Genomic DNA, 13,641 nt, shown 5'->3' on the forward strand with positions numbered 1-13,641 from the left:
TTACGAAACAAACTTACAAAGCATAAGATGGAAACATTTAAGATTAACTTCGACCTCCGGGGGGGTCTTACTATGGAGGAGTGGATTGAGCAGTGCCTATCTCCAGAAAAAAAAGCACCTAAACGACGACATGCAGAGCTACGTGAAGAGCAGGTAGACCAACTGGAGAAGTACCACCATTCAAAAGCTTTCTGATGCAGGTCTTGAAACAAAGCAGAGAAATGATGACCGTTAGTGGCCACAGGTGCGAAAGCTCTCTCCAGAGCTACTGGAAGCCAAATCTCGGGGACCGGAGAAAGTGGAGCAATATTCTCACCACGCCGAGCAACAGCCAGAACAACCTCAACCTATACAAGTAACCACGTAAGCCATGCTACTGATGCTGGACAGTTTTTCAGTGGGTGCACAATAAACGATAACATACAAATGAATATAAATAAATAGCCAAATAATGGATCAACGCTCTCTGTCTAATATGTTCGCTAGCTGTTAGTGTTGTTGCATAGCAACCACCTCGCACTATGTTTTGTGCAGAAGGCAACGGAGGGACTATTTTATTTTGAACATCATTATTTACTAATAAAAACTATTTAAATTAGAGTGTGTATTTTTCTTTCATATTGCCACACTTGGTAACCGTTTTATAAAAGCAATAGCTCACTTCAGGCCGTGATATATGCTCATTATATCACGGCCTGTCGTGAGCTATTGCTTAAACATACCATATCCCATAAAATGATGCAAAGTTCCAGCACAGTATTACGATAATGTGCGTTCTAAACAAAATCCTTCCCCAGCTCCTGACATATGCGTTATAATATCAGTATATACAATATATCCCAGACTTTGTTTGCTGTGATCAAGCTTCTTGCAAAAATCAAGGGTCCTTTTGCACCTGGTTTGTGCAGTTTAACTAGTGTCCTGCAGGGGAAGTAGAGAGCGCTCTCACTGCAGTTTCTTCTTAGACAGCTCGGCCAACTCCCTTGCTTTCCTCCTCTTCAGCTTCTTCTTGAGGAAGAGCAAGTCAATGTAGACGATGTGATCCAACACCGCAGAGGCGCAGAGGAGTCCACCATGCAGAGCGCCTGCTATCCCACAGCTGAACACGTCTTGGCCTGGAACAAACACACAAAATACATCCTGCTGCATGAGACAAGACAACTGGAGTCTGGGTTCAAAATGTTGTCTGAGATACGCCTCTAGGAAATGCTTTGCTCACAAGATTTAACTCCTGCTTTTTGACCTTATCGTAAATTGATAATTTAGTAAACCAATCCAGCAAGAAAATTGCTATTACACTGCAAAGAAACCAACATTTCAGAGCATTATCCTTCTTTAAGTTAATCAATTGTTCTTGAGACTTTTCTATGCCTGTTTAAACTTCACTTACTGAAAAACCCAAGGACTTGACTGTACTTGCAGAGCTTTTTTAACCTAAAGTCCTCAGCCAAGTTTGCCACTTTTCATACCTGAGATGTAGAGGTTTTTGACGGGGGTGTTGCACCTATTCCTCGCCACAGTCTCTGCTTGGAAACGATCGAGGTTGTGCTCAGCAGAGTACATGGCTCCTTGCTGGGCGCCCAGATAGTGGTTGTTTGTCAGTGGGGTCGCCACGTCCTGGAAAACCAACTGAAAAACAAGTCATACACAAATTCCAAGTTAGTCAACACATTAAATAAAAGCATGGACACTTTACAGTTAACCCTTTGACAGAAAAAAGACCAATCCTACCTTGTCTTTGATTTTAGGGAACAAAGTACAGGCCCAGTCAAAGAGGTTTTTAGCAAATCTCATTTTGTAGTTGTAGTATTCGTCGCCCCTTTTGCGTACAGAAGTGTCCTTCCATTCCTCAAACCATTCGTACTTGACCATTGTCAGTATTGTCATGCAAGATTTTCCTGTAAACATGAAACAGCCAAGATATCACATCTAATCTCTATGGACACTCAGGTCTGGTATTTGGTATGAACTTCTTGTAGGAGTACATCTTTAAAACAACATTTATTGTTAATATTTTCACATTCTTTCTTTTCATCGCTTGATTTTAATTTGACTTTAACTATATATATTTTATCTTTTTACTATCTATGTAAAGCGACTTTGAGCACCTGTAAAAGCGCTAACAAAATAAATCTATTATTATTATTATTATTACTACTTCTATTTGCAACCATAGAAAAAGCCTTAAGCGTATGTACCTGGGTGTCTTATTTTGGATTCTGGGTCTTTGGCAGATGGCATTGTGATGAACATCATGGGGATATTATCTGGTGCTTCCTCTTTGTTTAATGCAAAGAAGGCATCCATCCTAAAACACACAAAAACATGAACATTTCAAATTCAGATTGTCATCCCTCAGTCAAATCAGCCTGGGCTTAACAGCAGTGTGGCCACACATGAAAAATAAACCATGGGTGGTATTTAAATCAGCTGTACTGTGACTGATCATGTACTCCACCTAGAGGACAAAAAATAACTCTGTCTTGGAAGTTTAATAAGCCATATACAGAAATGTACAATACACGTTCTAGTGGAATACATAAAGCTGAGACAAAAAAATAAATAAAATCTGATGTATCTGGGAGCAGAGTTACACAGAGTTATTGTGCCTCATTGCATCCCTACTTCTTATACAACAATGCCCCCTTGTGGTAATAAAATGTTAGGGTTCAAACTCACGATGTGTCCATGTCATTGTTTTTAAACAGCCAGAAGTTGGTGGACTCGAGGCCCAACTCCTCTTGAGTCCCATCAAACCCGGAGAAAACCAGGAACGATCCTCTGCCATGTTTCATCATGTTCAGCCTTTCCTGAATACCTACAATAAAGGTATGGTTTAACATCACTTTCACAATAGAAATGCATATATTTAGGCGAAAGGGATCTCTTGCTCACCTTTATTTTCTTGAATCGCAGGGGGAAGAAGTCTCTGGAAGGTGTTGAAGATGCCACAATTTGAAACAACCACAGGTGCGTGAATCTCCACTTCCGCCTGACCTTTCCTCACTTTCACACCTGTCACGTAACACAAAAAGGAAGCCATTTACTTGTGTGTGTCGTAAAAAGGTAAAGAAAACAGAGCTTGCATTCCCATGGTCTCACCATAAGCTGCTCCCTTGTCATTAACCAGGATCCCAGTGACAGGAGCTCTGACCAGGCAGTTTCCTCCATATTTCTGGATGGTGCGGATGATGTGGAAGGCGATCTCACTGCCACCACCTTTAGGGTAGTAGGCACCTCTTTTGTAGTGATGAATCAGGAGGGCATTGATGAGAATACTGGAGTCCTTTGGAGGCACGCCTAAATATACACAGAGTGAAGGATTAAATATGACTTTGCTGTTTTCTATTTTTAAAATCTATGTTATCTTGTCTTCAGCTGAAACCACCAGACCAGACTCGTACGTTTGTTTTTGAGACTCATTTTGCGTTGGATTTGGACTGAAACTGTTTCATTAGGAATAACTCCTGCAGATGTTTTAAAGAAACACCATATAAGGCCGACTACAATCATATTTTACAAGTATTTAGGTCATAAGAGACAGGGCAATTTTGATCTAGAAAAATTATATGGATAAATTATTTATGGGTTATTCTGATCAAAGAAAGTGTTACAGTTATAACAATGTATAAAAAGTGTCCCAATTGTTAATTAGAGGAGAAGTGTACCAAAAAGATTAAAGGTAGGATAGGTAAGAATGGAGAAACCAGCTCGAGTGCGCTCGAATTTGAAAGTAAGCAACCGGAAAAAATCTTCCTTACAGAGCCCCTCCTCCAACACACACGAACGTGCACATGACCAATGAGGGCACGAGATAAGTTTGTGCACGAGATGGAAGGCTGACAGGCAGGTAGGCCATCCAGTTATCTGACCCGGGCCGGGGAAGATAATTGGTCTAGCTTTTTACAGCGCCACGGCTTCCACAGATGAAATATTTGTGTATATTTATTGTCAAAGCATTTAATGTATTCATTGCCATCGGGATGTTAAGAGCATTCCATGGAATATAACAAAAAGTGTTTCTGAAGTGAATGACCTACCCTACCTTTGAGTGATGAGTAAGGGTAATTGAAATTTGCAGCTTTTTTCTGTTTCTGTCTTATGGATAAATTACAGTGAAAGTTTCAAACACTGTAATTACAATCGTAAGTTTTTGGAGGAGACATTAAGCATAGTGTATTATAAACGTTATCGTTGATATCATACTATTACAATATATTGATGCCTATATGTCTTAGACTTACTGAATGTAAGTATTTGCTACAAATTACTTCCAATACAATGTCTTTTATTTACTTATCAATATTTTTTAGTTGGTGGACTTGAGAAAAGATGGCTGCCATTTCTACACTGTTCATCTGATGTGGATGTTAATACCGTAAGAGCGAGTTTCTGTCTTTACTGGCTTGAATAGAGTTTTCTACTCTAGTACCCACCATAGAAAAGATAAGAAAAGATGACGTGCAGATCCTTGTTGCTGGTCAGGGTGTTCACCAGGTCTGTTGCACATGTCCCAGAGAGGCGGAAGACCTCGGTGAGGAGGTTTCCAATGCCTGACTTCAGTATGAATAAAGACACCCACTGCGGGATCAGCTTTAGAGTTGCCAGGTAGTGAGTCTTCTTAGCAGAGACCTTTTGGAGAACAGATGTTTGCCAGTTATAGGTGTGTTGTCATTTTATGGAGGGATGTCACGCTGAGATATGTGTCCACTAGCTTACAGTACCTTCATGATATTGAAGAATGTCTCAATGGCCTCTGTGTCATCGGGGAATTGCTTCATCAGATGGGCTTTCATCTCCGTTTTACCCGAGAAGATAGTGTACTCCCGTTTTTCCTCTCCTTGGCCTATCATGATCGTGTCAAAGTGTTGATTTAGCTTGTGGAACTCCAACTGGCCCTCAGAGATTTGATCGAAGGCGATGCGCAACAGACTGTTCTCGTGGACCTGACCAATGTAGTGAAGCCCTGAAGAAGGAAAGAGCGGGAAACAGGAACACAGTGCATAGTTATTTAAGTTACACCAGGGAGATAATCAACATCCATTCTTGTTGTTGCCTTCAAAGTGGTTTAGTGGATTTAATGGAACAATCATAAACATTTTACCTACTGTAGCTCAACAAATGACACCTTGAAAACCCACTTAGCTGCTGCGAGGTGCTGCTAGATATTCCAGGCCTCTTAAAAAAATCCAATGCCCTAAAACAGTGAATATATATTATCCCTGGCATGTCCTCTTACCAACATCAAACTCGAAGCCTTTCTCTACGTAGGTGTGGCAGCAGCCTCCAGCCTGGTCGTGTTGTTCCAGCAGCAGGACTCTCCTCCCTGCTTTGGCCAGTGTCGCTGCAGCTGTCAGACCACCGATACCGCTCCCAATGACAATCACATCCAGGTTCTGGGGCACTTTGTCAAGGCTGAAACCTGGACAGAAACAGACGTAGATGATGTTATCATGGTAACATTTACATGTCTAGAAAAGATAAAGATTAATTGAAAATGTAATATAACCTGCTCAAATGTGTTGCTTAATAGTCTGAAGGTTGCTTTGCACACCTTTCATCTCATAAATACATGGCTGCTGATCTAGTTCCTGTATATGTGTTATCCTCTTGGCAATTACACATTAGATAAGACTGCAAACACAATCTCTTGGTGCATTATCTAATTAAGATAAAGCCAACAGATGAAAAACAATAAGTGTACTTTTGTACTAATTTAGGTCTAATCTAAACTCTGAGTTATGACCAGGAAAACAGGTCATTTAGATGATATGTATCAGCAAACCTCAGCAGTTCTACGAACTTTAGTAAACTGATAGTGTCAAATATTTGTTCTACTTACTTTTGACTATTTCTAGTTGCAGACCTTTTAATGCTTAATCCAACCCAATTTTATAACTTAACTTAATACAATTATTTAGAATTTTCCTTGGAATATTACCTCCCTCATCACACCATTTATTTTACTTACAATGTCTCTTATACCCCGTTGTAAATATTAAAGATGAATGAAAAAGAAAATCACACCCTAGTTTAAGTTAAAGAAGTAAACCAGATTCATTTGAGAATGCATCTTTTTTTTCTACATAATGCCATCTGTTGACATTCAGAGTTGTGCCCAGGAACATGTAAGCTATTATTATGGAAGGGCTTTACAACAGCAACAATAAAACAATTGTTCTTCCTCCAAAAGCACAGCACAGCTGCAAAGGACAAATGGGCATCTGCTTGGGCAACTTCTGCCCAACCTTGTGCATGTCCCTTGGTTTGAACAATTCCATCTCAGTCATTTTCTTTTTGTTGTTGTTAACATTGCAAAGTGGGATACCTTTTATTACACATGTTCGCTGATTGAAATGTTTGCAGTGAATAAAGGTCTATTATTTGATGATCGCTGTCACAGCAGAGGTTGATAACAAAGAAAATCCATGACAAATTAACTGGTTTCATAAACGTCTTAAATCTCACTAAATCAATCTAAATAAACATATTGCATATTAATTATTAATTCAGTTATTTTAATGGTTATTTTATTTTAATTAGATGAAAGTGAAGGTTAATAATTGACTCTCTTTTTTCCTTTTTTTGTAGATGCTGGCCAGGGAGGTCCATTTTCTGCTGTAAGAATATATATTCTAAGTGGATCATATTGTGTTATACCCAATGGAATAAATTGAAATATTATTTTACAAATGGTAATTTTCATTCTTAGTCTGCATTATTTGTTGTAGTTTTTTGTCAAGTCATTTTACATGTCGACTGTTTTGAATCTTGTTTAAATGTGTGCCGACAGATCTAAATCAGACTTAACGGTTAGAAGATACACTTCTTCATGAAAGCATGCCCTCACATTTCCAATGAGCATTTTCAACTGCAATCATTTTACCTTGCTTGATGACTTTGTCCCGCTTCTTCTGATCAAACTCTCGAGGTCCAGGGGGTCTCACGGACTCCAGGGAGAAAGGGCTCTTTTTCCCAAACAGGTACCAGTACGTGCCACCGGCCCATATAACCAACCACGCTAAGAAGATCAAGAGCCACATCATGGAGACAATCGGATCACAGTGTCTGGTAAGAGTGTCCACAGCAGCAGTGACAGGTGTTTTCTGAGCACTGCACTCCTCATCAGGCTGTTTTTATAACACTGACTGCCAAAGGTCTGGACTAGACAAGTGGGAACTTGACATGATTATCAGAGGTGTTATGACAACCACTAAAGATAAGGCTAAGTGACTAATTTTTGTCATGACTGTGCACAAATAAAAAATAATGGTGTGCCAGAAAAGTGCTTCTTTCGAGACCAAAACAAAAGAGGCAAACTATGATGTGATAGCCACAGCCACACATGGTCACACCTGCATTTCAGGTGCAGCCAACTACCCAAACAATTAACAACACACAGTTGGCTTCAATGGTGAACTGGTTATTTGCTTTTACTGTGACCTGACAGTGTTTAGTTCAGGTGAACACATTTTGGATCGGTTAACAGAGGTATTTGTTTGTATTATACATTTTCTTTGTCTTTGAGTTACCGTGGTTGTTGGGTGAGGTTTCTTCCTGGTGGCCCAAAGGCTGAGGACTCCTAAATCCTGGAAATGGTTCATTGGGCCAAACCATGTGCTTCCATGTCAACAGTGGGATTTGGGCTTTGTCAGTTTTCTTTTCATGGCCTATTCATCGTAGTGACCCCTTGTTTGCTATTCGGTTTGGACAAGCCACTATATATGTTCCCACTTGTTTGATTGCGACAGGTCGGTGTGTTTAGTTTAGTTAACATCAATTTAACTGCTGGTATATTGATAGTTATATTCAAATTACCTGTTTATAGGCCTAGTTATTTCGATTTGAAACACTTCCTGTTTCCTTGTCGCTCACTGCTTGGTCCCTGACATAAAGGACACTACCAAAAGAAGTTTGTGAGTTTTCCGTTCCTCCATTAATAATTTTTCTTGGAATCGATTCAGACATTGTTCTTCTCCATGGTAGGTCACTCTCAACACAAATGAATAGATGCATTGTTCTTGTCAGTGTCACACGTTGTGTTCAAGTAAACAAATAGTCCGTTCAGATGTCTTGAATTCACAAAGTTATGACACTTCTGATCTGAAGGTTACAACATGTTTTTCTTTCTCCCAGTATGGTTATTCCACAGAGATTATAGGACATTTGCGAAGATTAGATATGTCCATAATTGCTCTTATCTGATAAAACAATTAAGATAAAAACCACTCCATGGACAAGTCATCCTAGACTTTACACATGCGGTGTCGAAATGTATGTATTTACAACAGTGCAGATTAAAATATCTGAGTTGTATAATTTTGTGTCCCATAATTACAGTGCTAGTGTCCTTGAGCAGACCATTGAGAAATTGCAATGTGAAAATCAACAGAATAACACTTGATTATCATTTTTCTTTTTACAAAAAGTATATATTACTTAATGATAAAATGGGTAACCTTTTAAAACAGCTTTCCTTTTGAAAATATGTTTACAAATGAACCATGTTACCGCTCTTTAGCTCTAATTTCTGTCTCTAGTATCTAAAAGACATGAAAGGGGATTCAAATATATTTTAATAATTAATTATATTTGTATTCATATTTAAAATGTAATTACATAAATTACATATTTGAAATGAGATAACCTACACAGATGACAACATACTGATATCTCACAAACACGCACCCCTAAGGGTTTATGATTACGGTAATACTTGGATACTCACTATCTATACTTGTAGATACTCAACAATTGAGCTTAATATTTCTGTTTAACATTAAATTAAAGTACACCAAATACATAAAACATATATATGTTGGTTTCTGAAAATGGAACGGCAATAAACTTATCTTAAAATACTGAAATGTAAACTCTAAACCATTCACATACATTTAGGCTATTCTATTTGATATTTTTGTTATACCTAATAGCCATATTTATTTCACTGTGTGCTGTGTGCTCTGCATGTGTGACCATTAAAGAGGGTTTCATCCCTCCGATTCTATCTATCATTTGATTTAAAAAAGTGTTAATGCAGCATTGTGAATTGTGTTTTTAAATGTATTATAGTGTTAGGAATAAAGCCTGCACCTACAAATGAAATCATACCCAAGACGTTATGTGTATTTGTTGGTGAGCAGATTGAACATGACACTAATTGGATGCAGGGCTCCAAATGGGAGCAGGGATGAAGCCGCTGGAACAAGCTTAAAGACTTTGATACCGGAAGCAGCTCTGTGTCAGTGTGAACGAGAAATCCTATTAAGAATTAGACTAAGCAGTAAGTGCGCAGCTCCTGTGACTTTGCCCTGCTTTTCACAGTTACACAGCTGAGTGTCATGTTCTGCACATTTACACACCAACCAATATAGCAATATATATTATATATAATCCAGCCAATTTAACATTAGCAGTGTAATACAAGTAGATGAAAGTGCAGTAGTAGTATAATAAAAGTGAGCTTTGCTTATATTCAACGATAATAAGAGCAGTCAAGTCAGGTCAAAGCTTTGTACAGCTATTTGCATTTAATTACAAATTGACAAAGAAACATTTTCCTATCAACAGGTACATACAGTAATCCGGTGATGGAAAAGGGTCTCTCTCCTGGTAGCAATACCATTACAGATCTTAGTTTTCTTTTACATTTCTACAGGGATATTACAGCAATGCAACCGGTTCTCATAAAAAACTGTTTGACGTTTCCTTGCATGTCCATGTGCTATGTTATTATACAGCCTCCCTTGTCTCCCTTGTAGGGGTTCTTGTCATCTGGAACGCCCTTTATCAGCGGATCATTAGGCAGGAGTTGCTCAACGAATGTAACAGTCTCCGCACAGTTAGCAAGCAGCTGTTGTTGGGAAGAAAGATGGAGACACATTTAAGGTTGACAAAGCAAATATCACCTTTTCAGACGTAAAGATGGAACATTAAACTTGCATGCTACAAATCATTGAAACTGTTCATCCCTTGTTCATTGCTTCAATTCAAAGAGGCTTAAAATTGAAATAATACTGAAAAGATTGCTCACAATTGATGGCAAGACATTATTTTGAAAGAGGTCGTTTACTCACTGGTGTCCTAGTTGTGCTAACTTCCTTCTTCAACTGATCCAACTCCATTTTTAAGATTTCCTTATCCGACATATCCCGAGCCATCCTGACTGTAAGAGGAAATCAAGACAAAAACTTTAAAAGTGTCACAAAAAATACCTACAAATCTGCTTTCATGATGGAAAACAAACAACATTACAATCAGCAATCTTTACCTGTTGAATGGTGGGATCCCCAAAGTAACGAGAAATGTTTTGGCTCCTAAGAGCTCATTGACTGTTTGCCTTGCTGTAGTCCGGTTGCTTCTTCACACTGAATGGTCTGTGCTGTCCCACTGCTCTTCATCCCAGCTGATCCCTGCTGCTGGCTTTGGGTTGAGGTCGGCAGCGGATTGGACCTGATGGCACCAATCCCCCGTGATGAGATTAAACAATCAGGAGCCGTAACCTCTGAACAGGAAGGAGGAAGGTAAGAGATTCTTCTAGATCTTCAGATGAGGTGGAGAAAGTGAGGCCCTGAATGGACATGTAAACATCACATCATATTTGTCTGTAGCTGTTGAAAACATACCAAAGTCTGTACACTTCAAGCCTATAAGACACTGGCTTCACATTACTTTTCATTTTCATGTCAATACATTAAACCAGTGGTGGAGGAAGTATTCAGATGTCAAATTGCTAAAACATTGTGAAAAGGACTCTACAAGTATAAGTCCTGCATTCAACACTTACTTTAGCAAAACTGTAAGTATTTACAGCAAATTATACTACTTTTGGATATGACTGCTGCATTAATGTGAATGAATATTGTACTGATTCTCATTCATTTGAACTCTTATACTGTTTTAGGTATAGCAATGCATCCTTTTCTTTAAGATCATCGTACGTTTGTTTCGTAGCTGTCCTGTGAGAAGCATGTATCTCTTTAAAGTAAACTTTTCATAAACTGCCTTTTTTATCTTGAGCATTGCGTTCCCAGCTCATTCAAGCTGGTTTTTAAATAGTTATTACCTTAAGAAGTAGGATCAAAATACAAATCAAAAATTGGATGAAGTTGGTTTTCTTTGGACAGGGAGGGGATGTTAAACTCTAATCTGAAAGTTTCCCTTTGAGTAGTAGTGAAGTTAGAGCATGAAGTTTAGCATGTAAATGTTAAACAATACATAGGAATTACCTCCGAGATGAAATGAAGTTATTTATTAGAGTTGATGTATTAAGTACCATTCCATACCTTCATTTAACATTGCCATAACAGAGGTTAGTGTTTGCATCATCGTGTGTTTATACATCATTAGCATAGTGGTGTGTGCCAAGTGGAAGGAGGCCAAGACCTCACCACTTATTTAATTATAGTTAGTCAGTCTATCCAATCAGTTCCTCTTAGACTTGCCACGTCATTCTGCTTCAGCAACTTCCAGTGCAAAACTGACAACGATGTTATTCAAGGTTCATGGTTCTTTATGTAGTCATACGAACAGAGCTACAGTGTAGTTATGCCGATGAAGATCTTAGGTCCCAGGCTTCTCCAACAGAGCAACACAGAACACAGATAAACAGATAAATATAGTAAATAGTAAATACAAAAAGAAAAATAGTTTAAAAAAGTGAAATAGTGCAATAAGAGTCTATAAGCAAGTTATTGAAATATGATATATTAGGTAAATAGATCAATCATTTCTAATAGCAGCCAGATGAATATTATGGATGTTGTTTCAACAATTCAGGTGAATATTGTGCATAAATAGATTTTTGCTCAAGGTGTCTTTACAAACACTAAGTTGGTCCTGTTCAAAACCAGGGCGTGAACAAAACAACAACTCCATATAGACACAATGAATTGTAGTAAATTAGATATGTACTTTATATCTATGTTTTTAGCAAGGAGCTCCATTGGTGGATAATACGGTCTTTATAGTTGTTTAGCCTCTGTTTGTAGTGTAGTTTTTGTGCCGGTTAGCAGCTGTTTGGCATCTCTTTGTAGTTCCTTTTGTCTCTGTAGTATGTTTGTGTCTCTCATCTGTGGTCATTTTAACTTTAGTATGCCCATTCAGTAATCCATGCTGGGCTAAGGCTTTTTTCAGTTTCTTGTGATAGTTTGTGGGCAGTTTGTTAGTTCAAACCTACTGGTCTTTGTGGTTCTTTAAAATCCCTTAGATAAACGGGAGTGTGATTAGTTGTCTTTCTGTATGTTAGCGCGCGCAACCCCACCTTTTACCCAATGTTAGCAGAAACAAAGACTTTTTGACCTGTAAAAAGGTCTGACGGCATCAACATTTATTGCGGATATTACATTTTCCTAAAGCTAAAGGAAAAGGTTTTATGAAAATATTCTTGCCCTGTAAAGCTCGTCCCACTATTTTGTCCTACTCACCTACAACTGACATTTTATCTGAGACATGACAGGCTACTGATCCTTAACTAAACCTTCAGCAGGACTCACACTAAGCCATTTTCAGGATGTAGGTTAGTCTCATCTACTAAAGATTAACCTGAGACACGTCACAGGGATCAGCAGCAGTGCGTTCACTTTGAAGGCCTGGTTGGTCACTGGTCACCTGATGAGAAACTGCCCTCCCCATTTGACTGTCCTATTTTAGTTTCATCCTTTGGGTCACTGTTATTGTCAAACTGACTGGAATCATGATTTCTCCTTTACCCTGTTAAGTGTGGGGTTGTCTTTTGAGAGATTTTAGTATAGTTGCTACACTAGTTATCAATCAAACCATAGACAGAAAATGTATCAACAATCATTTTGATAGCTGCCTGGTTAATTGTTCAAGTCATTTTCCTCAAGCAAAAATGCCTTATCGTTCTCTGGTTCCAACATCTAAATGTTAATTAAAAAAATGTACCTCTGTTTTATGTCATTGTAAAAAAAAAGGACAAAGGAAGTAACATGAAGATGTTTCCATATCTGCCATTATAAATATTGCAAAGTTCTTGGCAGTGTTTAGAGACCATACTGTGTTATTTCGTGCAAATACCATTAACATTATTACCCATTGCAATGCATTTATTTGATGATGTAGTGGGGGCTTTTTAAATGTTTTTTCTAACATGAATATTTGCCTTGTTTTTAATTTTTGATTAGCATGCTTTTAAATAGTATTATTATATTTGTTGATGTTGTATTTGTCTTTGTCTTTAGGATCGGGTTGTAACATCTGCATATCGACTACAGATAGAAAGCTCCTCTTGGTTAACTCTGGCATTCCTATTGAGAGAAATACTTTTAAATGAACATTCGCAAAGGGCATTTCAGCAGAATACATGGTAGAAATAAGTAACAAGGTTAAGAGGTAGGCCAGTTTTCCTCCAATGACCTTTAGATCTCAGTGATGATCTACTTTCTCCTGGATGGTGGTATCAAATCTATTTCTGTTTATCCTGCTTCAATGAGCAAGTCTGTCCCGCCCACCTTGTTCTATCAGCCAATAGGAGGGCAACATTGCGGTAGGATTTAAAGTATTTTCAAAATAAGATCATCCGTGTTGGAAATAACTCCACGTTTATATTCTGTATTGAATGTACAGGACGCGTACTTTTATTTCGACACGTGTGTGTTTTTTTGGCCGGAAGTCCTTTGA

At 38.3% G+C, this 13,641-nt stretch overlaps 2 protein-coding genes across 2 annotated transcripts; both read right to left on the reverse strand.

The window, feature by feature from the left end:
* Positions 1–802: 802 nt before the first annotated feature.
* Positions 803–7,043, reverse strand: si:ch1073-13h15.3 (inactive all-trans-retinol 13,14-reductase). The gene is made up of 11 exons (XM_034218183.1): positions 6,887–7,043; positions 5,240–5,422; positions 4,725–4,966; positions 4,437–4,632; positions 3,103–3,300; positions 2,896–3,015; positions 2,680–2,818; positions 2,199–2,308; positions 1,732–1,898; positions 1,470–1,629; positions 803–1,115 (listed from the first exon to the last, which is right to left on the reverse strand). Exons 1-11 carry the CDS (start codon positions 7,041–7,043, stop codon positions 946–948), a joined length of 1,842 nt encoding a protein of 613 aa, XP_034074074.1. The 3' UTR covers positions 803–945.
* A 2,561-nt stretch (positions 7,044–9,604) lies between these two features.
* On the reverse strand, positions 9,605–10,408 carry gngt2b (guanine nucleotide binding protein (G protein), gamma transducing activity polypeptide 2b). The gene is made up of 3 exons (XM_034217959.1): positions 10,271–10,408; positions 10,077–10,165; positions 9,605–9,853 (listed from the first exon to the last, which is right to left on the reverse strand). Exons 2-3 carry the CDS (start codon positions 10,158–10,160, stop codon positions 9,725–9,727), a joined length of 213 nt encoding a protein of 70 aa, XP_034073850.1. The 5' UTR covers positions 10,161–10,165; positions 10,271–10,408; the 3' UTR covers positions 9,605–9,724.
* Between the last annotated feature and the right edge of the window lie 3,233 nt (positions 10,409–13,641).

Source organism: Gymnodraco acuticeps, unplaced genomic scaffold, assembly GCF_902827175.1.
Source record: "Gymnodraco acuticeps unplaced genomic scaffold, fGymAcu1.1, whole genome shotgun sequence".
NCBI classification, from domain to species: domain Eukaryota; kingdom Metazoa; phylum Chordata; class Actinopteri; order Perciformes; family Bathydraconidae; genus Gymnodraco; species Gymnodraco acuticeps.